Genomic DNA, 27,100 nt, shown 5'->3' with positions numbered 1-27,100 from the left:
CTGAACAACAATAACAACAACAGAGGGCTGAATATCTCAGGTATCTCCTTATTTCCTTCGTTGTACTCATTTTGGATTTCTTTTACTTCTCTGATAACACTGGCTTTTGTACTTCTTTGGCTTCTCCATCATACCCTTGGGCCAGGTCCTCTCCTCCCCTCCTTTTCAGCTTTCTTTTGTGTGTTGTCTTATCCCTTTAGATTTTAAGTCTCTTGTGGGCAGGGACTATCCTTCTTTTTCTAGCACAGTGCTTGAAATATAGTAGGTGTTTAATAAATGTTTATTGACTGTTACTGACTTCAGACCCACCTTCTCCCCCCAAGTCTGCTGGTAGACTCTGCTAGTTGATACCACTTGAAGGATCAGAGAGTTACTGACTATAATCCTTATGGTAAGATGGTGTTTGTGTAAGACCCACTATTTGTCCTGCCACTACATCCTCAGTCCTTTGGGCCTTATCATTTGCCCTACTTCTTCATTCTCTAGATACTCATTCACTTATATTTGACTTTTTCATGTATTATAAGGACCCCTGGGCCTTTCCATCCATCCCACTGAGGCACTCAGTTCCATTGTATGTGTCCAGTAGCTGAAATCTCTTGTTTATGTTCTCACTTGTAATTACAAGTACCAGCTTCTTAAGAGCAGGGACTGTCTCGCTTTTCTTATTTATATCCTAATGCTTAGCATATAATATACTGAATAAATGCTTTCTTATTCATTTGTTCATGATAATATAATCTGCTGTCTTGTGATATAGAAGAATAGGGATGCCTTTTCTAATACTTACTTTCAGTTCTTCCATCCTGTCCTGAATTGTTGAGAGGTCAGATGAATGACTGGGGTCCTGTCCTTTTAGTACTTCTTCAGCTTCTAAAATCCAGCCTTCCAGACCTTCTAAACTCTTAGAAAATGTTTCATAATCGAGAACTCCAGCCTTTTGCAAAAAAAAGATTTAGAATTTTAGAAAAAAGTATATTTAGATGCATTATTATTATTTATTAATTTGCTTAGGCAACTGCTCTATTTTTGGTTTCACTTTCCCATTTTACAAAAGTTTTTCCTAAAATTCCTGCTATAGTGATTTTTCAAGTTCTAAAATATGGGATTACTTTTATCTAGCATTAACTTTACACAGTTTCCAAATGTCCATGTTTTTGTTTAGGGTATTACCATCTTTCCAGTCACCCAGGTTCACAGCTTTTACATCATTCTCAGCATTTCACTCTCACTCTTCTCACATATCCAATCAATTGCCAATCTTGTAATTTCTAACTCTACATCTCTCACCTGTCTCCTCTCCATTCATATTTGGAGGATTTCCTTAGCTTCCTAATTGGTATCCCTGACTCAGGTCTCCCCTTTCATTAATCCCTCCCCACAACCTCTATAGGCACCAAAGTGATTTTTCTAACGTGTAAACCAGACCCTGTCACCTCTCATCTCTCCACAACCAACTCCAGTGGCTCCATATTATTACTAGGCTCAAACATCATTTAAAGCTTTTCACAGACTGGCCCCGTGCTACTTTTCAGCCTTTTTACACATTATTCGCTTCAATACATGGTCCAGTCATACTGGATTACTTGATGATCCTTATTTCCAATATTTCATCTTTCACTTTTGTCCCTTTGCACTGACTTTTTCCTCTACATAGAATGAATGCTCTCCATCTGAACCACTGCCTGTGACTTTCTTCAAGATTAAGCTCATGTGCCACTCCCTGTATGATGGACATTTTCCTCCCTCCAACTCTTCCTTTACCCACCCAAATAATAGTGCCTTCTTCTCTAAGGTTACCTTACATATATACATTTGTATATATCTATATGTGTATGTTGCACGTCACCTGTTAGAATCTATGCTCCTTGAAGGCAGGGACTATTTCATTTTTGTCCTGTATCCCCAGTGCCATATGGTATAAGTGCTTCATAAATACTTGCTTGCTTGACTAATTGATGCAATAGGAAGGAATGTAAACTACAATTAACAGAGCCAGATTTCCACATATTTTAAAAACTGCTCTTTTAAAGATTTGGCCATCATTTATTATTTATTTGGTGGAGAGCTGAGGAGGATTTAGCATTGTCTAGATGATGAATCAGTTTGCCATTTATAAATATTTCCATATTTAAGGTCAAAGACAAATAAAGATTAGGTTCTCACATCCACTGAAAAGTCTTTCCCTCTCTCACTCGCACTTTCTCTCTCTCCCTCTCTTTCTTTCTCTCTCTTTCTCTTTCTTTTTACCTGCAGTAGTTTCTGCTGTCTGCTGAGAGCCTGTTCCAGGGCAGACAAGTGTTGACTCAGAGACAGCTGGTCAGACTGAATGGCTGCTGCTGCAGAAGCATCCACTTGCTGCTTGAGTTGTTCTCCCAGCTCTTGGAGCACAAACAATGAATCCTGAACAGTCTTCTGGCCTTTGAGAAGGTCCTAAAGAAGTGGGAACAATGAAAATGTCTATCATGAAAGTGAATTTCTTCACCTTCCTTCTTATTATGATCATATAGGTAGTGAGTTCACTTTTCTGGTGCAAGATAGGTTTGTATACGTGTGTACCTATTTAACCAATTTAAAGCTTCTCACTAATATCCAGGTGTGCTACAGTACAGCAGTGACTATAATGTACGTAAATATCCCTCAAGGAATAGAACATGTTTTCTCTTTATTCTCTAAGGTAAGGGTTCTTAACATGGGGCCCATCCACTTTAAAATACATATGTGTGGGGGCAACTAGGTGGTGCCGTGGATAAAGCAGCAGCCCTGGAGTCAGGAGGACCTGAGGTCAAATCTGGCCTCAGACACTTACTAGCTGTGTGACCCTGGGGAAGTCACTTGACCTCAATTGCCACTAATAAATAAATAGATTAATAAATAGATAAATAAATGTGTATGTACACATACATGTATACATATATATCATTGTAATTCATTATAATTGGTTTCCTTTGTAATGCTGTATATTTTATGCATTTAAAATGTATATTTTATATATTTTAAAACGTAATGCTGTATATTTTATTTTATACATTTTTCTGCAGAGAGGTCCATTGGCTTCACCAGATAGACAACTGGGTCTACAACAAAAAAAAAGGTTAAGAACTGTTGGACTAGGTTATGCTCTGAGCCCCCATCTATCTGTGGATGAAGACCTGCACCACTGATTCTAATATATCTATATCTATATATTTAATGGGGAAGGAGAGAACCAGGCTTATTTGCCTTATCAGTAAAGGTTACATGTGGGATTAAATTAAGTAGCTTACTTTAACTGTGACATGAGCCTTACAGAAATGAACTGAAATGATGCTCAATTTTAAACATTAAGCATCTTTCTTGAGTTTAAAAAAAAAAGGATTATAAAGTCCTTGCATAGCAAGGACAAGCCACAAAGGAAGGAAAACAAAGAATCTTTCTGGCCTTTTAATGAAAATCAGCTTAGATTTTGAAGCAGCTAAGCATGTGAAGGTATAAAGACTATGACATACTTCCTCTCCTAAGGCAAAGTCATGTCTCATTCATACACTGTCATATCTCAGAAAAGTGACCTTTCTTTGGTACATTTACCTTGACAAAGAAATAACTGTATTTTGTATTCTGAGGTATATTCAGAACTCATGGGTAACATTAGGTAAAACTTTGGAAGTTAAACAAGCTTGGATTTTGATGAAAGGAAAAGTGGAGAAACAATGTTTGTGAAACATACGTTGCAATCTAGAATCCAGGTTGCAACTTCATCATCAACAATATCCTTATTATTTGCTGCCTTCAGTAGCTCATTGGTTCGATCCTCCTGCTGCTGAATTGTTGAAGCACACTGTTTAGAATAATCTTTGTATCTTTGCCACAGCTGAAATAAGGCCTTACTGGAATGTAACTGCTCAGCAATTTCTTCTAGCAAATTATTCCACCTGGAAATGATAAGAAAAACACATACAGGTAGGTTAACATGTAGGTTCCTTAATGGCAGGATTTGTTTTCTTCTTGTCTTTGTAGCCCTGGTGCCCAGCACATAATAGGCACTTAATGTCTGTTGAATGGCTCATTGATTATGATGCAAAATAAAATTTTATATTGTGCAAATGTACAACCATCCTTTTTTAAATATGAAAAGATATAGTGTTTCAACAGAAACCTATAATTTTATTTTGAAGGTAGGGGATTAGGGATGAAAATATTTTGAGTCAATAACAATTCCATTTATGTAGGTAGCAGTTCCAAATCAATCAATGCATTTTTCTCTTACAAAACACATTATTTTTCAACTTCAAAACAGAGTGAATGACTATATGGGGACAAAACCTTACTAAACTCAAGACTAAAAATCTAAAGACTTTCAAGTATATAGTTGGTGGTATTGAGAATGAGATATTTTAAGAAGGCAACACTAGAATTAGCCTATGCCATACCTCATATTTACTTCTTTCAAGGTATTGGTAAGTGTTTCTGTCACTGGTGGATGACAATCTTTTAACAGCTGGTTGGTTATAGAGCCAAATTTCTGCAAGCTGCTCTCCTGCTTTTCTAGATCATCCTGTAGACTCTATTCACAAAAAAGAACAGACAAATGGCATGATAGTATCTAAATGGCTAGTAAAAAAATTATACTTATTTCATATTTAAAAGGAATAGCAAGTTGTACATGATAGATTTGTAGTTTCATGTGCAATCATCTTTTTAAAAAATTCTACTATCTTATGGAAATGCTTGTTTTATTTCATAAATTAACAATAAAATAAATTTTAAAAATTCAAGTTCAAATAGGTTCTTGCCAGGTATTTTTGAAAGTACATAAAATGAGTAATGTTCAAATAAATTTTTATTGGTTTTCTTTCATAATTTTTCTTAGTGCTCTAAGATATGTGCACTAATGATTACAAGAAGATAAGTCTAAAAAAAAACCCAGCGAGCTAGCTAATTTAATTTGACAATGTAATGAAAGTTTTGTGTAGATATCTTCCCTTTCAATTCTCATCTCTACTTTGGAGCTGTCACCCTAGAATTAGTCAGTTAGTCAATAAACATTTATTTATTTAGTACCTACTATCTACCAGGCACTGTCTTAAGAGCTTGGAATACCAAGAAAGGCAGAAGCTTTCAAGAAGCTTAGAGTCTAATGAGGGAGACAACATACAGACAACTATGAAGAAACAAGATGTATACAGGATAAATTGGAAATAATCAAGAAAGGAAAAGCACTAGAATTAGAAAAGACATTCTGTAGAACAAGGGATTTTAGCAGAGACAAAAGGAAGCCAGGAAGTAGAGATGAAGATGGAGAATCATATCTGTAGTATGTTTGCAAGAGTGTAGGACTGGACATCAACAGACCTATATACTATCCCTATTTCTGTCACTAATTAGCTCTGTGACTCTGAGCCTATTTCACTTGTAAAACAAAGAGAATTGAAGCAGATGATTTCTACTACTTAAATCTTCCTGAGCTAAAGTGATACAATTCTATGCTTAGACCTATGGAGGAATACTCTCAATGCTACCCTGGGAAATAAAATAGAGGCTCCAAAATAGAGCCCCAGAAGAGCAAGACTCTGCTATTCTTTGTAGTGGCTACAGGACTCCAGAACATACTTCAGAGAACTAGAATGTAAGAAGCTATCTTTTTTTCTGGGATATTTTTTGACTGGGAAACAGTCTTCATCTATATTTTCCTACAAGACCTACCTCTTGGGTGGGTCACAGCCTGTGGGACAGGATGGAATGTGATGACAGAGCCAAGAACCCAGGGACTATAAAACAAGGCTTCCTACATCCTCAGGAGAGTGGGGAAATAGGGATTAGTTGGAAGGTGGATGACGGAATGGTATCCAAAAAAGCTACAGAACAGACTGCTGGCAGTATGTAACACCAAGTAACATGTTCATAAGTGAAACAGTAAAGTCCAATATTTTTTAAAACTATTGCTGACTTGTCTATTATTATTATTGTAATAATTCACAAAGCAGACACTGAATCATGCAAAGAATAAGGAAATGCCAATAAAACTGCCATTGATACAATGAGGTTCAAGAGAACATTGTAATGCTTTGGATTATGAAATTATTTTAAATCTCCCAAAGCTATCATTACTAATCACACCATCACCATGATCAGTTCATATTAATAAGGACTCACCTGGCACATTCCACTGTATGATGTATTTGGGAACTAAATGTTAGTCAGAGAAAGCAAATTCCCTTTAGAAGAATTAGACATTGGATCAGCAGTATTTGAATTTGTGCCAGGTTGCAAGAGTAGGTTAGAAGTGGGGAAGGGTACATTCTGTACACCTTAGTCCTTAAGCACCCTTTCCCAACTCCTAATACACCCAGTACCCATTCTTCCAAGTACAGATAGCAGCAGATAGAATAGAATGTCCAAATTAGAAAGGTTGACAGTATTGGAGACCCTGAGGCAGCAGTTTAGTGGAGGCAGTATGGCTTCACAAGCTACCTTCATGTATGGTAGGAATGTCATTTTAGATGTTATTATTGATAATGGATACAACAAAGAAGAGAGCAATAAGGAAGAGAGCACATGGAACAAGGCACTTAGCTTTTTGTGGAAAGCAAGGAAAAATACTTTAAAAAGCTGCTTAATAGCTTTTCTATTCATTTCAATTTGCTTTATTTTTTCAATCCTTTAACTTGTGGAGACTGATGAGAAGAGAAGAAAAAGAGAAAACTTGAAAGGAAGATGTGAATGGTGGAAAGTGGACCCTATATAGGAGCATAGATTTGGAGCTGGGAGAGACCTTAGAGGTAAAAAATAAAAGAATTCTGGAATCAGAAGCATTGTAGATTTTGACAGAGACCTTAGAGGCCAACAAATCCAATTCCCTCAATTTATAGATGACGAAATTGAGGTTCAGAAAGGTTAAGGACTTGCCCAGGGTTACCCAGCTTGTAACCATCTGAGTAGAATTTGAATTTAGGTTTTGCTGAATTCAAATCCAGCACCCTATCCACAGCTGCCTAGCTGCAGGCACAAAACAGACTTTTTGAAATAGTGCTGAATTAGAAACCTATGAATATTCAGTAATTTTATTTACTTTACAAAACTTAGAAAATAAAATATTTAGAATACAGCATCACCTACTTCTGGAATACTTGGGGAAAAAATAGGATCCACAGAGAGGTTTGTTTCAGAAACAAAACATATCATAATGGTTTTAAATTTTTAAAAATAATTTAGTGTAAAGAATAGGGTTAATGAACTGCAATGTAAGTATTCTGTTCTCCTTTTTCCAGAAGTTTAAAGTCACTGCAATGAAATATTTACTATTTGCTCCTCACCTGAAGGTTCTCTACTTGCACTTTGACAGCTTCCAGGGAGCCAGTCAGCAACCGGAAACGGGAAAGAGAATACCTGGCTTCCATTAGGTAACTGTTCATTTCCTCATAAGCCACTTTGTACACATTCCATTGATCAAACACTGACTGTAGTAGTATCTTTAGTTGTCCAACCTTTAGAAAATCCATGTGTGTAGAGAGAATAATACGTTGATAATTCCACAAAATAAATGCAAAATAACCCTAACCCTATGCATTGACTCACATGTCTAGAGCCATTAAAGACTATATAATGAGAATCATGCAACATACATAATAAAAATCAGGAAGAGGCAAAGCATAGAATTTAAGACACTCTTTTGTAATCTCTTGGGAGGTTAACTTTCATAAGCCACTGGGTTGCTAAGGGAACTGTAAATATATTTACTATATGAAGATGCATTGTCATTTATAGCTCATTATACTGGGCAGCATTTGGAGTTGATTGGTAAGAAAAGAAAAGGAATTATATTGATAAATGTGACTTACGCCAGTACAAAGCTAACAGAGAAAACAATTTCTGCTGCCCTATGTAACATCTATAGTCAGTGCACACGAGCCTATAGCCTTCAAGTCAGGTATACCCATCAGAATTTAGGGGACAGTTTTAAAAAAAGTCACCCTCAAAAACTAGAGTTGATAAGTCAAGCATTCTGCAGAATTAATTCAACCTAAACTATGTTTTATAAAATAAACTAATTTCTTCAATCTCTTCAAGAGACTAGCATATTTTTTTCAAATCTACTCAAGGGGACTAAAAGTAAAAATAAGCTGTGATCTAATAATTTTAATTTGCTCCCAGGCCATGACAGAAGGGTAGTGGTACAAAGCTTCTAGGAAATGAGAATCTATCAGTGTTTCTCCATTACTGTCAAGATGAAAATGATCCCAAGATCACTAGGTATTTAGAGAAGAAATACGCTCTAAAATCTTGGTGCAACCTTTATTATCTTATTTTTTTGTACATTATTACCATGTGGTCTAAGTTTGCCCAGTAATGGTTGAGCTCTTGCAGGTTACTCATGATGACATCAGAAACATCCTTCTTGTTCTTAATCAAAGAAAGTCCACTCTGTTCTACTTTTTCTATTTCTTTTTCTTTGGCTTTAATTAAATCTTCTAGTTCCTAAATATTAAAAAGAATGAAAAAAAGATAATGAATTACTGGAATTTTAAATTGGGCATAATAAAATCTTAAGGAACAGAAAAGTAAAAATGGTTAACTATTGAGTCCTTTAAAAAACTTTCACAAATCCAAAGAGCTAGTAGTTCTTCCTTCTCCAGTTACTGTGAACTAACCTTGTATAGATTTTGGATCTAGCTGTATGTGTATGTGTTGTGTCCCCCACAGAATGTAAGTTCCTTTAGGATAGAGACTATTTTATTTCTGTCTTTTGTATCCCCAGTATCTAGCACAGTATCTAGTAAATAACAAAAACTTAATAAATGACTATTGAATGAAGGAATGAATGAGTATAAGGTAGTTTAAATTATGCAGGTAGAACTTGTTTGACTTGATTATGTGAAAACTGTTGCAGTCAGATCAAGGTAACCTGAGGCACACAGTCCCAAGCATTATCAATTTATTAGTAAAATATGAATTTACCAATAAATAGGATCTCAGCTTCCTCAGCAAAGTGAAGACTCCAAATAAAGGGGACAGCTCTCTTGTATGGTTTTGGGGAGTACAGAACCAAGAACAGGACTTCGTAGGTGAGGAACAAGTTATGATTGATTACAAGAGCTCAATATCATGAATGGTGAAATCAATATGATTGGTTATAGAGCTGCAATGTGAAGTATGATTGGTTGGAAATTGGGAATAGAGCTAGCAACAACCCCTTCCTTCTGTCCCGTGACTAAGAAATGTTTACTATTTGAGTCTACCTGCAAGGTTAGAGATAGGGGACCAGACTTCTTTGGATAATAAACCAGACACCCTTGAAGGATAGCTTGGTGGTGTAAAGTTACTAGTCCAGACTCCCTTTATATCCACTGGTATCCCTCAAGGATAACAGATTTCTTTGAGGTAAGAACAGAATAGTGATTAACAGGAGAACTGAATTTCTAAACTTAACTTGTTACAGGCCAGCTGAATTTCTAAACTTAGTTCAGAAACAAAGAAGCATGACTTATAGGCAGTTATAAGGCACAATCAATTAATTATAAATAGGATCAATTAAAAGATGATAGAGAATCCATCAGATCATTTCAAATCATAATGACAAATTAGATGTTGTTACAGCAGGAAGTAGGGACCAGGTCTGGCAATGGGATAAGGTGCAGATGATATACTTATTTGATATCTATCAGATCCCTGTATCTTACTAAACATTAAAATGTTGTTGACCTCATTTTTAGTATATAATAGTAATCTCATATAGACTTTTCTTTGTCTGCAATTTGTATTCAACATAAAATTCCAACCTATACATAATGATGTATAATTTGTCAAATGATAGTATAGTAGACTTTCATAGCTCTAAGAGAGTACTTGGTTATAATATATTAGGAGCCCTTATGTAGGGTATGTCTGGGGTTTAAACTCAGGTGTTGCTGTTGTTCAGTCATTCAGTTGTGTCCAACTCTTCATGACCCTATGGACCACAGCATACCAATATTGTCCATGGAGTTTTCTTGGTAAAGATTCTGGAGTAGTTTGCCATTTCCTTTTTCAGTGGATTAAGACAAAGAGAGGTTGGTTAAGTGACTTGCCCAGGATAACATGGCCAGTAAGTTTCTAAGGCTGGATTTGAACTTAGGTCTTCCTGACTCTAGGCACAGTGCTCTATCCTTTGAGCTATCTATTTCAAGTCCATCCCTCTATCCATTATGCTGCCTAAAAGCTAGACAGATAGAAAGACAGACAGAAATATAATTGAAATGGGGCAAAAAAGGTACTATGAAGGAATATTCTTTAAAAGTATAATTTTTCAATGTTACTAATGTATTAATTTTGATACTTTGATACCTGGGCTCAAATCCTATCTCAGACACCTATCTGCTGTGTGACACTTGGACAAATTAAACTTTCTTGGACTAAATCTCCTCATCTGTAAAACAGACATAATAAGAATAGCACCTACCATAAAGGGTTGTTGTGAGGACCAAATGAGAGGACATATGTATTAGGCATACCTTAAAGTGCTATATGAATTTTATTTATTATTATGAATCTAATGAAATACAAACACATAATGCTTAGAAAAGTATATGAAATGCAGAATGAACCAAAAAATCTTTCCAGTTTATATTCTCTAATAATCACCATAATTTTTTTTATTTCAGAATATACAAAATATTTCCCTCCCACACTTCTACTAACTATGAAACAACTGGAAATAATTGTTCAATCACATCGCTAACATTGGCATGAAATTCAGTTGCTAAAAATTTAATATTATGTATCTAATGCTATTAATGTTACTAAATGACGATAAAATGTTATTTATGCTCACAAATCACGGCTCGGAAACATACTGCTAAAATACCCTGGGCATGGTTTAAGTCATTAAAACTCATAGAGTCAAATATATTTGATTAATCTAGCCAATTAACACAACCATTAATTAATACAACCATTAATACGGCCACAAGTAGCTGACAGCTGAAATGAAATACAATATATTTTTATTTTTAACCGCTTAATCAAATAATGAATTCTGATTTTGAAAAATGAGAGAGGAAAAAGCTAATCTTAATATGTGAATAGCCACGTTCCAACTTCTGTGTTATTTTAAGTTAATGAAGTCTCTTCATATTGTGGGGGGTAAAGTTAAAGAAACGATGCTATCAAAACCAGAGACTGAAATCTAGACAACTAATTTCAGTGTCTTTTACCAGATTATAATATTTAGGAAAATATATGTCTCAGAAGAAATAGCAAATCTTACTAAGGTCTAGAGTATTGTCAAATCAAACTTTCCAGTCACACCATGATGTGTTAAGTGATACTTTAAATTAATTATGCAGACTAGTTTCTTTCTGCCAGTTGTGTCAAAGAAATGTGTCTGCTTTGAAATAACCCCATTTAAAACTCTCTACTGTTGACACAGCCATTCAGTTTTGATTGAAATTTAGAAAGATTATTATAATATTATTGTTTGGCAAGGCTTCTGTTATCTTTTACAGGACAGAAATAAAAAGAGAAAAGAAAGAGAAATATAAAAAAATAAGAACAATAAAGGTAAATGAATGACTAAAAAAGAAGCAAGAAAACAAAAGGAAGAAAAATGATAGAAGATATATAGTAATATGTATTTTGAGCTTTTTGGTAATGATGATTATAGTAATGATACAACAAAAAGTGTCATCTTATTAGGTCTGTAATATAAAAAATATCCTTTTAAATTAGGGATATTAACTGTGAATACTACAAAGGACTTCGACTCTTCATGTTCTAAATAGAATTTTGGAACATCAATTTACTTGTAGAGTTCAGATTCATAGTTCTATTTAGATAGTCAAGTTATTGATCAATGAGAAATGAGGGAGAAAAAAATCTCAGACTACCTCCTTTTGTCCCATTTATATAGCCATGACTAATGTATTCCTTAGTTTTTCTCCATGTCTATTTTCAGATAATGAAAGTATACTTTTAATTTTAAGAATCTTCATGAAATATGTGAATATTGGCCTGTCATGTTTTTCTTTGCGGTTTTATGTGCTTCCTTTTTAGTTTTGCGGCACCCTTACTTTTTCAATCTCTGATTTTGGCAAAAAGTGGAAAGCCATTTGCACAGATTATAAATGTAGAAAACTAGGCATAAGTTCTTCCTAATCTTTGCTGTCTTATCAGTTCATATCTAAATTTAATCTAAGATATTTATTTTAATTGTTAAATTTCAGCTTACTCCACTGTTTTTTTTTTCTTTTCTTGCTTAATCTATACCTTCCTAAGACTAATAGAGAGAAGGAAGTTCTTCATACAGTCTGGAACACTGTATATATTTTCCTGAGAGAGTTCTTATTTTTGAATTCTCTTATAATTCAGTCTAATTATACTGATTTTTCAGAGTATTGTGAAAACTCTCTCTTCTGATATGTAATTACGCTTATTATTGCTTATTTACATTTTGCTTTATTGCTGTAAAAGACATAAGCAGTGTGAAGTTGTTTTTTTTTTAATTGAGTATAGGATGGGAGGGAAATTATATTTATAATTTATTAAAGAGAAAGCATATAATGGTTAAAAAACATAATTGAGCAAACTGATGACAAAAGATAATATGACTAATTTTCAAGCTCTCAGTTAAAGAGTATTATTGAGTATTCTTGTTATGCTCTTCTGCTATTGGTTTTCTCAGACACACTTCATGAGTTTGCTATGGAGAACAAGTGAGTTAACTGCCTAGATTACCTGACAGTCTTTCATTGCATTCTGAACTGAAGCCTGGTCTCCAATTCTATGCTGTTGTTTAAGTTTCTTTTCTTGGGATTCAAACCAGATTTTTAGACATTGCACATTATTTTCAAATTCTGTCCAAGATTCCAATAAACCTTCCAGCATCTGGATCTGCATCAAAGGGGGAAAAAAAGGACATGAACACATTTACCATAAGAAATTAGTAAATATGTTTTAGAATTAAATTTTCAAAGAGTAATTAGTTATTTTATCAAAACTGTGTCCCAACAATTTAACATATTCCCCCAGACAAGTCTAACTATGTAAAGTATAAAATAATGCTTATGTTTATGTAGCTATTGGCTATGCGAAATTCACCTGTCTTGTAAGCCAAAATTCATTAAAATATATAGTTTTTTTTAAAAAAGTGAACAGAAAAGAATAGATAGGTTTCAAGAGGCCACGTAGAAGTTACATTTTTGCCATATACTTCGGGCTTATTGGAATAAATAGCCCACTCACTTAATGACTATTGTTTACATCTTATTGCTGTTTTTAAGGGAAGATAAATAAGCAATAGGTCACTTTGCTTACCTTTTCAGTTACTAGACTTTGCAATATTTGCCAGTGTCTATTCATTGTTCCAAGCTGCTCGGCAAAATCGGTCTTATCACTACGTTTACTTTCCACGTCCTGACTGGTGATTTGTAGCACTGACTGATTCACAAAATCCACTGTCAACTGTTTACAATTTATGTCAATCTTAAAACCCTAAAAGAAGAAAACCAAGAACATATGAAATATAAGACACATCTAAATATATCTTCTCATTTTAATAAGAGTTTTGACATTCTAAGTGCTGTGAAGTGGTATTGTCACTACCATATTTTAGCTCAAATTGTGTAAACATGGTGAACATTTATATGACTCAATTTTCAGACAGACATTTGTTTTTGTTTTGTTTTTCATTTTTAAGTATAAGATGAGGGTTGGAAAAAGTGCTTTGTTTTACCTCACATATAGTGTCATTTCTATGTTTTGATGAAATGTCATTTAGCATTGTTTTATTTTAAAATAATAATTTAAAAGTCATTCTTAAGAGTTCATAGTATGGAATATGATATTCTGGAGGGCAAAGGAAATAGGATTACAACCAAGAATCACCTACCCAGCAAAATTGAGTTTAATCCTTCAGGGGAAAAATGAACATTCAGTGAAATAGAGGACTTTCAAGCATTCTTGATGGAAAGACCAGAGCTGAATAGAAAATTTGACTTTCAAATACAAGACTCAAGAGAAGCATGAAGAGGTAAACAGGAAAGAGAAAACATAAGGGACTTATTAAGGTTGAACTGTTTACATTCCTACATGGAAAGGTGATGTTTGTAATTCATGAGGCCTTTGTCAGTATTAGGGCAGTTGGAGGGGGAAAAATTATATGTATAGATAGATTGATAGATAGAGGGCACAGGGTGAGTTGAAGATGAATGAGTGATATCTGGAGAATAAAATTAAGGGGTGAGAGAGAATTATACTGGGAGAAGGAGAAAGGGAGATGTAGACTGGGGTAAATTATCTCACATAAAACAGACAAGAAAAGGATTTTATAGTGCAGGAGAAGTGGGGGAAGGTGAGAAGGAATGAATGAATCTTATTCTTATCAGATTTGGCTTAGGGAGGGAATAACATACACACTCAATTGGGTATGGAAAGCTATCTTACCCTACAGGAAAATAGAGGGGAGGGGGAAAATGAAGCAGGGGAATGATAGAAGGGAGGGCAGATTGGGGGAGGGAGTAATCAGAAGCAACCATTTCTGAGAAGGGACAGGGTCAAAAGACAGAACAGAATAAATGGGGGCGGGGGAGGTGGGATAGGATGACGGGAAATATAGTTAGTTTTCCACAGCATGACTACTATGGAAGTGTTTTGCATGACTACACAAGTATAACCTGTATCAAGTTGCTTGCCTTCTCAATGAGAATGGGTGGAGAGGGAGGAAGGGAGAAAATTTGGAAAACAAGTTTTAAAAACATATGTTAAAAAATTGTTTTCACACGCAACTGGAAATAAGATATACAGGCAATGGGGTATAGAAATCTATCCTGCCCTACAGGAAAATAGAAGAGGAAAGGGATAAGAGAAAGGGGAGGGGAGATAGAAGGGAGGGCAGATTAGGGGAAAGGTATTCAAAATGCATGTTGTCTTGGGGTTGGGGGAAGGGTGAGATGGGGAGAAAATTTGGAACTCACAATCTTGTGGATGTGAATGTTGAAAACTAAAACTAAATAAATTAATGAATCTTAACAAAAGAGGAGTTCATAATGAATAATCTCTGTATAACTACCACAAGTGGTGCCTCTTTTTTTCTAACTGGGAGGTTATTTTTTGACTGTTTTACTGTGGTATTGAAAGTTTGTTTATTGCTCGGAATATTTGGACCAGAATATCAAATCAAAATATACATGCATGTACACACATGTACATCTCCACACATCTAAAATACACAAATATATACATGTTCACATGCATAGGCACAGTGCCTATACACACAAGAGCACATTTATACATACATGCATATATAAGTATAAGCATGTATGTATGTATTTACATATGCATGCATACATATATAAGTGCCATAAATCTATATGTGCATGAGTAGATGTCTCTATCTATACAAATACACACACGCACATATATATATATATATATACACACACATTAACATGACAAGTTTTTAGCTAATTAATATATGTACTTTGGTAATTTTATTTTACATTGAGATCTTCTGCCAAAAAAAAAATCTGACAATCTTAAAAATAAATCGACATTTATCTGATACAAAGGTAAACCTTTTCTTTTAATTTACCTTATATTTCTGTAGGTATTCATTTATTGCTTTGTGTCCTACAGCATTTTTAATTTTCTCTTCATCCTCCTGGATAACACTTTCCATAAGAGAAATCCAGCTCATGACTTCAGTAATAGCATGACGTGAAGGTAATTTATCCATTTGTAGCTGTGTAAGTATCAGTTAGAGCAAAATACAAGTTTTAAAATGCAACTCAATTCCTGTTAACTTGAAACCCCATACTAATTTTGATTTATATATTAAATGGCTCTCCAAAAAGTTCCTACATTTTAATTGCAACAACAGCTTTCAAATTAAACATCATTAAAATATTGAACATTAAAAACTACCTTATGCTCAATTTGGCATCTAAAATTTAAATACCTTATAAACATTCAATTCTAACACCAGCAAGAAGTAAATAATTTCCCTTTTCCTTTTAAATTTTTTTGAAAGGGTGAGGTATTAAAAATTACAGAAAATTCAATTGATGATAGATATTATCAATTATCTCATGAAATCATTTGATATTCTATCCCAGGACAGTGCAAATAAAAGGAAAATACTAAAAAAAACATCAAACCAAAATAAAACAATACCCAAAGTGAAAGGCACAAGCCCCTTGATTTTTGGCACTTCTAAAGTAATTCTTTGGAATTCGGTCAGAGTCTAAAATGCCATAGTTAATTTTACTTAAGATATTACTAATTTATGGAGTCATTTCTTTCCCCAAGCAAGAATAGGGATTAGTGGAATAAGATAAGATTTATTTGAAGGTAAGATTGAAAAGAAAGCATAATGCATTAATCTATGTTTTTAATCAATACCTTTTTGTTTTCCCCGTGGGGACATATTTACTTAGCCATAGAAGACTAAAGTAACTTAAGACTGTTTTCGTTATGTACCTGATGTAACTTTTCTTGTACTACTGGAATATGTGCCAGCAGTTCGGTCCACTGGCTATCAATCTGCGACAGGCCAGACCGAAGTGCTGCTGTGTCCACTTTCTTCAGTCGAAGGAGCTGATTTCCTGTGCTAAGAACTGAGGATTTCTGGGAGGACTTTGCTTCAACTTCTTTAGAAAATTCCTAAATGAAGAATTAATTGACAGAACAAATGTTACATAACTTAAAATGGATTAGTTCCACAAGAGGATGAGTTATGCTTAAGAATGGTCTGCCATTAGGGTTAATAATTGGTTTATAGGTCTCTATATTATATCAGTGCTGTATTGGGAATTATGGAGGCAATAAAAAAGCACAGTTAAAAATAGCATAGTCCTTGTTCTACTATGAAGGCTACATGTTTCGTGAGGATATTATTCTGAACAAAATCAAAAGGGAAAAATTTGAGAATAGAAAGTTAAGGCCATTTATGTTGACTAAAGATTACATGCATGCCACAAGGTAAGTAACCATTGCTTGCTTTACTTGGGTTTACATGGTTGATGGAATCACACAGACGGAAGGAGCATATGTGGCTAAATGGCTCAGACTCTTAAAATGTCTTACCAGGAAAGAATTCAGGTGATCTCGAACCATTTCTAATTCTTGTGGAACTGTCACTGATTGCTGATTCCAAAATTCTAGCCTGTCCTTTGCAGACTGCAACCAATGAATGAGTTCAGTAGATTCACTCTGATATCTGTAAGAAAGTTAATGACAGCAAAACATATTGAAGGGCAGCTAAGGAGAGAGTATGGTGCAGAGTCAGAAGAACAATTTTTGAATTTCAGCTCCTCTATTTACTTGGTGGGTGATCATTAACAAGTCGTTTAAATTCTTTGAGGCTGTTTCCTTATCTAGAAAATGGGGATAATACTTGTACTGACTAACTCAAAAGGCTGCTATGAGGAAAGTACTTAGTAAATGTAAAATTATTTTAAAAATAATTATTAATAAACATCAGTTAAGAATTATGCATAGCAATATTATAAATTATAATAATAAACTTACATTTACTAAGAATAATTAAAAGGAAAAATTATTTCATGATTAATTATAATAGTTTTTGCTTTTATTTTGACCCCTAGTACTATTTTTTTTCTTTATAACCTATGTTAGCAGTTTCACTAGAGGAAGCAGTAGATAGTTAATGGAAAAGCACAGGGATAAGAATAACAACATGTATTATCTAGTCTTGGATATGACATCTGCTTTTGCTGCTTGTGGTCAGTGTGATCTTGAACAAGTCATTCTAACTTAGTTTCCTCATATATAGAATTAGACGGTTAGCCTCTAGATGATCATTAAGGTCCCTTTTGTTCTTAATCCTATAATGCAGTGACTTTGGGCAAGTCACAAAACATAAAGGCTCATTATATTTGAATTTCCTTAACTATAAGTGAAAGATAATACTATTTGTTTCTTGCTTCTTAACACAGAGATGCCATTTTACTGGCATAAAATGAGAAGATGGCAGTTCGCGATACCGTATGAGATTTTTTTTTTGTGGTTGTCGTTTGTTTGTTGGGGGTGGAGGATGGACATGTGATTTTACTGGTACAGGAAATTCTGATTATAGAAACTCCCTTCACTAATGTAAATCAGAAAGGGGAAGTAATAGGTGGAAGATGCAAAGGCAAATTTAGGCATGATGTTATAAATTTTTTCAAAATAATAATCCAAAATGTAAGGTAATGAGTTCCCCCTTTAGTGGAAGACTTCAAGCAATTGGGGCAATGAGTTTCCCCTTCAGTGGAAGACTTTGAGTAACCAGCCACTTGTTGGTTATGTTGCAGAGATTTGCTTTTTTGGAGGGTGTTAGTGGTATATCAATTGAATTGGTTGGCTTCTGATATACCTTTCAATTCTGAAATTCTATGATTCATCTGTAGCTTATGGCTGCATTGAGTTGCCTGGGATACTGAAAGCTTAAGCGACTTTTCATGGTCACACAGCTAGGCTGAATCAGAGATAGGACTTAAATCCAGGCTTTCCTAACTCTAACATCAGTCATCTATCTACCATGGGATTATAGATCCAAAATTAGAAAGGACCTCAGATGTCATCTGGTCCAATCCCCTCTTTTTATAGATAAGGAACTGAGGAGTATGAAGGCTAAGGGACTTACTCAAGGTCAAAGAATGATTTTATCTCATCTCTTTTGAGTCTAAAACCAGTATTATTTCCCTTGTACCGTGCTACATTTTACAACGTGGAATACAAAGAGAAAATGTTAATTTACACGGAAGTATTTTGTATACCCCTCACTTGTTCCCTCTTCAAAGCTGTTTTCTTTGCCAAATCAACTATCACTTTTTAATCCATTAAGATTTCTTGTGATTCTTTTTCTCAGTCTTTTGGAAAGTACTCCTTTATTAAAAGAAACAGGCAGAAGGAGATATTAACTCAGACCTAACTAGTTTATCACTTACACAAAATTTGTAATAATGAATGCCTTTGATTTTAGTTAATAGGGAAGTCACTAAGGTCAAAGGTTATGTATATCTTCTACAAGTGTGGTACTAACATAGCCTATAGAGCCCAAATTGTACTAACTAGAAGATGCTATGTGCTACAAATTATTAGCTGTTGTACAAATTATTAAGGCCTGCTGTTTTTAGAATACTGGGCTACACACTAGGGTTGATACAAAGTATAGATGAAACATGGCCTCTGATCTTATGGTGCTTATATATATTATTACCTTGTCCAGTGTTTCAATATTGTCTCCAATCTGTGCAGTTCTTTAGTAACCTTGCTGGTATTATTTAGCCAATGTTCTCCAAGATGATTTAGCTGGCTTTCTAAATCTGAACAGCTAATGGAAATTAGCAATCTTTTCCCATCATCCAGTACCTGGTATAATTTTGGTTGGTATTCAGACAAGCTTGATTTCAGCCGCTAAAATGATAGAAAACATTGGGTCAGGAAGTCGACAGCTTATGTTTTCCCTTCTTGAATCTTATACCTTCTCCAGTGCCCCAAAGTATCCTTTATTGACACTAAACCTAGTTATAGTCTGTCCTAACAACCACATTGAAAACTTCAACTTTCCATTAACAGCTAGGCTCTAATCTTTTCCTTAGTTTTCAACAAACATTTATGTAGTAAATAACAGACATTTTTCAAATTTAACCAATTGAAACATTTAGCTAATGATCAAGTTCCAGGATAAACTGGAGAAAATGTTCATTGAAGAAAAACTTCAGGAAATAGATAAAGTATGAAAAAAGAAAACTAAAGGGTCTCTCCATATTGTTCCATACATCTTCTATATAGATATATATCTATGTGTAATAATGAATGCCTTTGATTTTAGTTAATAGAGAAGCATTTAACCATGCATGTATGTGTGTATGCATATGTATACATGTGTATGTATGTCTATGTAGCTACTCACATATAAAACACACATGTGTGCATGTATATATGCACATATATATTCATATATATTCTCCAAATGGTCAATTTGATATTAATATAAAATTTCATTGTTCTTAGGAAAGTGTATAATTTAATACAAATAAAAGTACACAATTAAAATTTAATTTTGTTTTGATTCTATGAAAGAAATGTCTAGTGGATCTTTGGCTAGCTCTATAAAATAAATGTTTTTTTTCAACATTAACTAACCTGATACAGCGTTATCCGGTCATTTAATCTTTCTTCACTCTCCTCCACCAAACCAACACTTGGGATGCTACTTTCAACTGCTTCCAACTGTCTGGTAAGTTCTTGAAAGTCATCCTCCAAATGGGACCAGGTCTATATAGATATTTAATATACATGTGTTATATTTGTGAGATAACAAATTAAGAGCTGGTGAGAACTTGTTTGTAAAAGATATTTCTTTTATATTTCTGATTTCCATGAAAATGAAGTTCCATGAACTTCAGAAATTATCTTTATAGCTACTTTAAAAGCAAGTTTTGATTTGTTTGTTACATTGTAGATTACTATTCAGGAAGGCAAAGTACTCAGAAGAAAGTGAAAGGACATATAAAGTTTGGGTAAGATGATGTATTAGGCTTTATTGTACCTCTGAATAGCTGATAGCCCATCTGACAGATGGGATATATGAAATACTGAACAAAAGGTCCTGAGTGAGCATTAACCTGTTCACTGAGCCTACTGCATACTTTAGAGTCTGGAGACAGGCAAAGGAAAGCTAAGAATGAAGTCAGGAAATCAGGCCATGAACAAATTTTGGCATTTTTGTTCTTATTATGAACTTGTGACCACCTATGATAGGAGAGCTTTTCAGAAGCCTAGCCAAAGACGCAAAGATTAAGTTCCTATTTCTATGAGAAAATGCCCAAAGCCAATCATCCTGGTTCCAATGGGCTGTAAAGATCATTCTTCAATAAATATCATTTGGACTTGTAAGCCTGGTGTGTGGGTTTTCTCCTTTTTCTCTCCATATTATAAATGCTTATTTGCCAAACATTTGGAGGGGCCTTTGCCACCATGTGTACAAATTAAAGTGGAAAGAAGGTGAGGACAAACTGAGCAAGCGATCTCATTTTAAAATTTCTAGAATTCATAAAAAGAGCTCCCATTCAGACTGTTGTAGTGAGTGGCCCTTAGATTGCTACAATCTCTAACACTACTTTCTCTTAGTTCTGTTCCTATCTGTATGGCTGCTCCTCCTCAGTTTCATTTGATGGATTATCATTCACATCTCTAATTGTTGGTTAGGGTCTTTCCTGCACCCTCTTATCTTCTCTCTCTCTGCTCTTTCATCAACATCCATGGGTTCAACTGTTTGTTGCTGTTCAGTCATTTCAGTTGTGTCTGAATCTTCATGATCCTATTTGGGGTTTTCTTGGCAAAGATACTGGAGTGGTTTGCCATTTCCTTCCCCAGCTCATTTTAAAGATGAGGAAACTGAGGCAAACAGGGTTAAATGACTCGTCCAGGGTTACACAGCTAATAAGTATCTGAGGCTGGATTTGAACTCAGATCTTCCTGATTCCAGGCCCAATGCTCTATTCACTGTGCCACCTAGCTGTCCCTATCAACAGTTATCCCTATGCAAAAAAAAAAAAAAAATAGGGGCCTATAAAATCCCTTTTAGCTCCATATCTATGATCTGAAAATTTATCAGTAGTTTCTTTCTCTAGGCCCTCACAATCAAATGTCTCTTAGACACTTTCAACTGGATGTCATGTAAACTTGTCCAAAATTGCACTCATTACTTCCCCCCCACAAACCTATTACTTTTTCTAACTTCTCTAATACTGTCAATTGTACCATTATTATTCTAGCCATGAAGAAGACTTTGCAACTTTGGAGTCATCCTCAATTCCCCACTGTCTCCCACACTTTCCCCTCATATCCAATCACTTACCAAGTCTTTTCATTCTGTCTTTCCAACCTTTCTGATGCATCCTTTTTTTCACATTCACACAGTCCCCTCTCTCCCTTGACCACCCCAATTCAGGCCTTCATTACTCCTTGCCTGGATTAATAGCCTCCTAATTGGTCTTTCTGTTTCAATTCTTTTCATTATTCAATCTATCTTCCACAAAGGTTTCAAACTAATATTCCTAGTTTACTTGTGAGATTTATGAAGAACAGAAGAATTTATGACCAAACAGGAGATAGAGAGCATTATGAAATGCAAAATGGATAATTTCTATTACATTAAATCGAAAAGATTTTGCACAAAGTCAATGCAACCAAGATTAGGAGGGAAGCAGAAAACTGGGAAAGAATTTTTACAACCAGTGTCTCTGATAAGGGCCTCATTCCTAAAATATATAGGGAACTAAGTCAAATTTATAAGAATACTAGTCATTCCCCAATTGATAAATGGTCAAAGGAAATGAACAGGCAGTTCTCAGATGAAGAAATTTAAGCCATCTATAGTCATACGAAAAAATGCTTTAAATCACTATTGATTAGAGAAATGCAAATCAAAACAACTCTGAGGTACCACATCACACCTATCAGATTGGCCAACATGACAAACCAAGTAAATAATAAATGTTGGAGAAGATGTGGGAAAATTGGAACACTAATGCATCGTTGATGAAGTTGTGAAATGATCCAGCCATTTTGGAGAGCAATCTGGAACTATGCCCAAAGGGCTATAAAAATGTGCATAACCTTTGACCCAGTAATAGCACTTCTAGGGCTATATCGCAAAGAGATCATACAAATGGGAAAAGGACCCACATGTACAAAAATATTTATAGCAGATCTTTTTCATAGTGGCTAAGAATTGGAAATTGAGGGGATGCCCAACAATTGGGGAATGGCTGAACAAGTTGTGGTATATGAATGTAATGGAATACTGTTGTGCTGTAAGAAATGATGATCCAGCAGACTTCAGAAAAACCTGGAAAGACTTGTATAGACTGATGCAGAGTGAAGTGAGCAGAACCAGGAGAATGTTGTACACAGTAATAGCCACGTTCTGCAATGACTAACTTTGATAGACTTGGCTCTTCTCAGCAATGCAAGGATCTAAGACATCTCCAAAAGTCTCATGATGGAAAATGCTATCCACATCCAAAGAAAGAACTATGGAATCTGAAATGCAGATCGAAGCATACTATTTGCCATTTTTTTCTTCTGTTTTGTTTTGTTTCCTTTTTCTTGTGGTTTCTCCTATTGGTTCTAATTCTTCTTCCAATATGACTAATGTGAAAATGTTTAGTAGGAATGTATATGTATAGGCTATATCAGATTGCATGTCTTGGGGAGGGAGGGGGAGAAAAATTTTAAACTCAAAATCTTATGGAAGTGATTGTTAATAAATCAAAATAAATTAATACAAATAAAAAAAAAGTAATATTCCTAAAGTACGAGTCTGACCATATCAAACAAAAACTTCCAGTGGCTCCCTATTGCCTCTATGACAAAATAAAAAACTTGCTTGGCATTTAAAGCTCCTCACAATCTGGATCCAGCCTAATATTTTAGGCTTATTTAACATTAGTTCCCTACATATACATTCTATAGTCTAGTCAAATTGGCCCATTTGCTGTTCCTCACAGAAGCCATTTCACCTCTCATTTTTCCCTTCACATCTCTACTTCTTAGAATTCCTAGCTTTCTTCAAATCTCAGCATGAGGGCCATGCCCTACATGAAACCTTTCCTGACCCTCCCAGCAATTACTGCTTTCAACTTCCCTAAAATTACTTTTTTTAAAAAAAATTTTATTTAGTTCAGTATGTAAATGTTGTTTCCTATGACTGAATGCAAGCTTTTTGAGGGCAGGATTTTTTTTTTCATCTCTGTCTCTGTAATCATAATACCTAGCATAGTGTTAGGCATATAGGAGGCATTTAATAGATATTAGCTGATTATATATAGCCATGCATATCAACTGTACTTCATATAATATATGAGTTGCTGTACTCTATTTGAGGAAATACATTCTTAGAAGAGAGGACACTATTCAAACAGAAAAGTTTTAAAATGAATACATGATATTAACTTTATATTAGCATACAAACCCTTTTACTTCATACTCAAATATGATTTCAGTTTCACTGTGAAAGATCATTGATGTTTATCTACAAGGTGATTTACAGTAAGGCTCAACAATTTCTCAATGTCAAGTCTTCATTTGTTCACTTAATTTAAGTTTCCTAATGTCAACATTAAATCCCATTTCACAACAAATCATTGCGGACTGGAAACTTCCTCCTTGGAAGCACAAAAAAATTGTGTATTGCATCATAGACATACCAGTGTTTGTCTAGAGAAGACAATGAGACATAGCAAAAATTAAGCATGCTATCTATACTATTCAAGTGTACTAATGATAGTGTGGAAGAGTCTTGAAAACACCTGAAGCTTTTGGGGGTTTCAGAGAAAAAAGGATTTTTTTAAGGAGGAAAATACTTTTTGGAAGTGACCAAAGACAAACAGCCAGGAAAGACTGAGACCATGATGCCAGTCACTGGTCGCAATATTAGGGCTACTCCCCCACCTCCATTTTTGGATTTGGTAGACAATGTGCTAACAGTTCAGTTTCTATTCTATGTCTAGTCCTTAACAGGGTTAATAGCATTCAAAATCACAATCTGTGCTCATATAGTCACATGCTCAACAGGTTGCTGCTACCTTATTAATAACATTAGGGCATTATGTAATACTTTCTTAGGACTGACATTTCTGAAGATTATGTAAGTATGGAATTTGTGCAAAAATCCATTTGTGGTAGAACCTCAGGGAAAATATCAACAACAAAGATTGATGAAACTATGGTGGTCCTCCTTAAAGTATGAAGTACACTGCATGGATGCACAAACCTTGCCTTAATGAATACCTCTGCAATTGTTTACAACAGAAAAGTAAGTTAAAACCAAACTCTCACCTCAAGAATGTATTCCAGCTCAACACCTCTCTTGTGAGCCTGCTTCAGCACAGTGGAAGCCTGAGCCATCAACTCCATGTGGACCTGATTTTCCTTTGGGATGGCCAAACTGATTATCTTCCTAGAAAGTGTTTCAGTTAAGATCATATGGGATTCAAGGCCCTGAAAATACTCCTAGAATTTTTCAGAAAACAAAGCAGTCACAGATCTATTCACATCTTACTTTTCCAACAAAATTTGCTTCCAAAGAGAGTGTTGATAGAATTGGGTTAATGTAAAAAATATTAAGCTTGAGCAATGTAACAATATTCCAAACCCACTGTTACCACCACAGTCCAAACCCCAAATCTGGATTACCTCAACAATCTTCTTATGCCCTTAAGAGTCCTTCCACAATGCTACCAGAATGATATTTTAGAATTGAGATCACTTTTTATGGAGTACTTCCTACATGAAAGCCTTCAATGGCTCATAGTCTTCCACAATATAAAATCCAAATTGTTTGGTATCATATTTTAAAGACCAATCTTCCATTATTCCCTTATACAAATTCCTTGCTTCAAACAAACAAATCTATGCACTGTTTCCTGGATACCTGCACCAAATGCATTTTTATTCTAAATCTGTACTCATATGTTCCTTTCCTGGAATATTTCATCTCCACATGTCCTAAATTATTTCCTTCTTGAAAGCTCCAACTCTCCCTTAAAGATTAAGAAATTTAGTTGTTGTCTTCACTGCCATAGCATAGTGTTAACTCACATTAAGTCTACAGGTCATGAAAGCATTCAGACAATCCATTTTTGGAATTCCTTCTGCAACATCCCTACAAAATCAGGTATCAAGGCTCAAGCTGAACACTTTCAATTATGGGGAGCTTACTGTTCTAGAGGCAGCCCACTTAATTGGTAGATGGCCCTAAATGTGAGAAAGACTTTGAGCCAAAATATGTCTCTTTATAAATTTCTATCCTTTTGAATTGACACTTATCTTTCATTATAATGTCAAAGACATGAAGGAAAAAAGTAACTCTCTGAAAAAATGCTTTCATGGTAAAATAACAAAAACCTTAATAAATCATAAAAGTTTGGATGCAAGTATCTAGAAAAAAATGAGATCTGAAAAATTATACCTCCCTGATCCCTCTGAATGCAACAGATTATATGGCACCAGAAGCAGTAGGAAGACAGTTTGGCTAAATATGTTTTCTTTTTTAAAAAATGACCTCATATATAGGGCATACTACTGACTTGGTTTCAGTCACATTTATTTTACTTTTAGGCTGTCATCCATCATAAATAATTTCTGAACACAATATCCCAAAGCTAAAGTAGCAATTTTGCAGACTAAGAAAAGTTCATTAAGCATCCCATCAGCGTTTTCAGTTCAGTAACTGTTAACTCTCCACTTTGGTACACAGAAAATCACACTCGTTAACTTTCAGTCAAATGAACCAAGCATAATTAGCATGAAACCAGTACAGATCATATCTGATTACATGTAGTCTAAAAGCATTTCCCATGAAGTATCTGGAAATGAATGAAGAGGTTGTTCTACAGTTTATTTAGTGATCTCATAATAGCTACAATCTTGGTTTCTCACCTCAACCCCAGAGAATGCTTTCCTAGAGAAGTCACATGGAATAGTGGAAAGAACAGTGGTCTTCCTGGAAAAGTTGGAAAGGCTTAGACACAACTCCTTCCTCAGATGCTTACTAGCTGCATGAACTTAGGTAATGCATTACTGTAAACTCCAGTTTCTTCCACCATAACAAAGCATTAGTAAGAATGTTTTTATTGCCTGTCTCATAACATAGTAAATAAAAGTACATGAGCAAAATGCATTGTAAACCTTAAAATGCCTTAAAATTTGTATTATTTTCTTGGCATTTTTCTCACTCTTTTTTGGCTACCCTTATTCTTTGACCCTATATGATCATGTGGAATGAACACTTAGAGAAATAGAGATTCTATTTTCCCAGGAAGATGTCTGGAAGTTCAACGCAAGAGGTGGAAGAAACATCTTTTTCTGTACCAACACATGTGCAGCTATAATGGAGGTGGGATTCATCTCTGAGTCTAAGAAGGTGTTTATTCCTAGGGCAAATAGGAAATCTGCTGCCCTTGGGCTGAAGAAACTAAGAAGGAATATGTTTCTATAGCTAAATTATGAGAAAAATAGGTAATTAGTGTCAGCAGGTAGAACAGACTTTGGAATAAGAATATGAAACAAGAAAAGATTCTCTCTAAAGAATTCTGTTCTTTGATTATCTTCCACTGAGAGAATGGAGAATGCCAGT

The 27,100-nt window shown here is 34.8% G+C and overlaps 1 protein-coding gene across 1 annotated transcript in view; it reads right to left on the bottom strand.

Annotated features, from left to right (window-relative positions):
- SYNE1 (spectrin repeat containing nuclear envelope protein 1) overlaps positions 1-27,100 on the bottom strand; it is a 552,931-nt gene that overhangs the window by 84,189 nt on the left and 441,642 nt on the right. The window contains exons 107-120 of the mRNA XM_027857999.1: positions 24,802-24,975; positions 20,101-20,232; positions 19,172-19,368; positions 17,035-17,167; positions 16,429-16,611; positions 15,542-15,691; positions 13,267-13,443; positions 12,688-12,843; positions 8,302-8,454; positions 7,293-7,463; positions 4,410-4,543; positions 3,707-3,911; positions 2,251-2,433; positions 791-937 (exon numbers count right to left, since the gene is read on the bottom strand). Coding sequence (XP_027713800.1) covers positions 791-937; positions 2,251-2,433; positions 3,707-3,911; positions 4,410-4,543; positions 7,293-7,463; positions 8,302-8,454; positions 12,688-12,843; positions 13,267-13,443; positions 15,542-15,691; positions 16,429-16,611; positions 17,035-17,167; positions 19,172-19,368; positions 20,101-20,232; positions 24,802-24,975 — 2,295 coding nt within the window. The remainder of the gene's footprint in view (positions 1-790; positions 938-2,250; positions 2,434-3,706; positions 3,912-4,409; positions 4,544-7,292; positions 7,464-8,301; positions 8,455-12,687; positions 12,844-13,266; positions 13,444-15,541; positions 15,692-16,428; positions 16,612-17,034; positions 17,168-19,171; positions 19,369-20,100; positions 20,233-24,801; positions 24,976-27,100) is intronic.

Source organism: Vombatus ursinus, unplaced genomic scaffold (genome assembly GCF_900497805.2).
Source record: "Vombatus ursinus unplaced genomic scaffold, bare-nosed wombat genome assembly UNPS02012602.1, whole genome shotgun sequence".
NCBI lineage: Eukaryota > Metazoa > Chordata > Mammalia > Diprotodontia > Vombatidae > Vombatus > Vombatus ursinus.
This window is presented reverse-complemented; position numbering and strand designations above follow the sequence as displayed.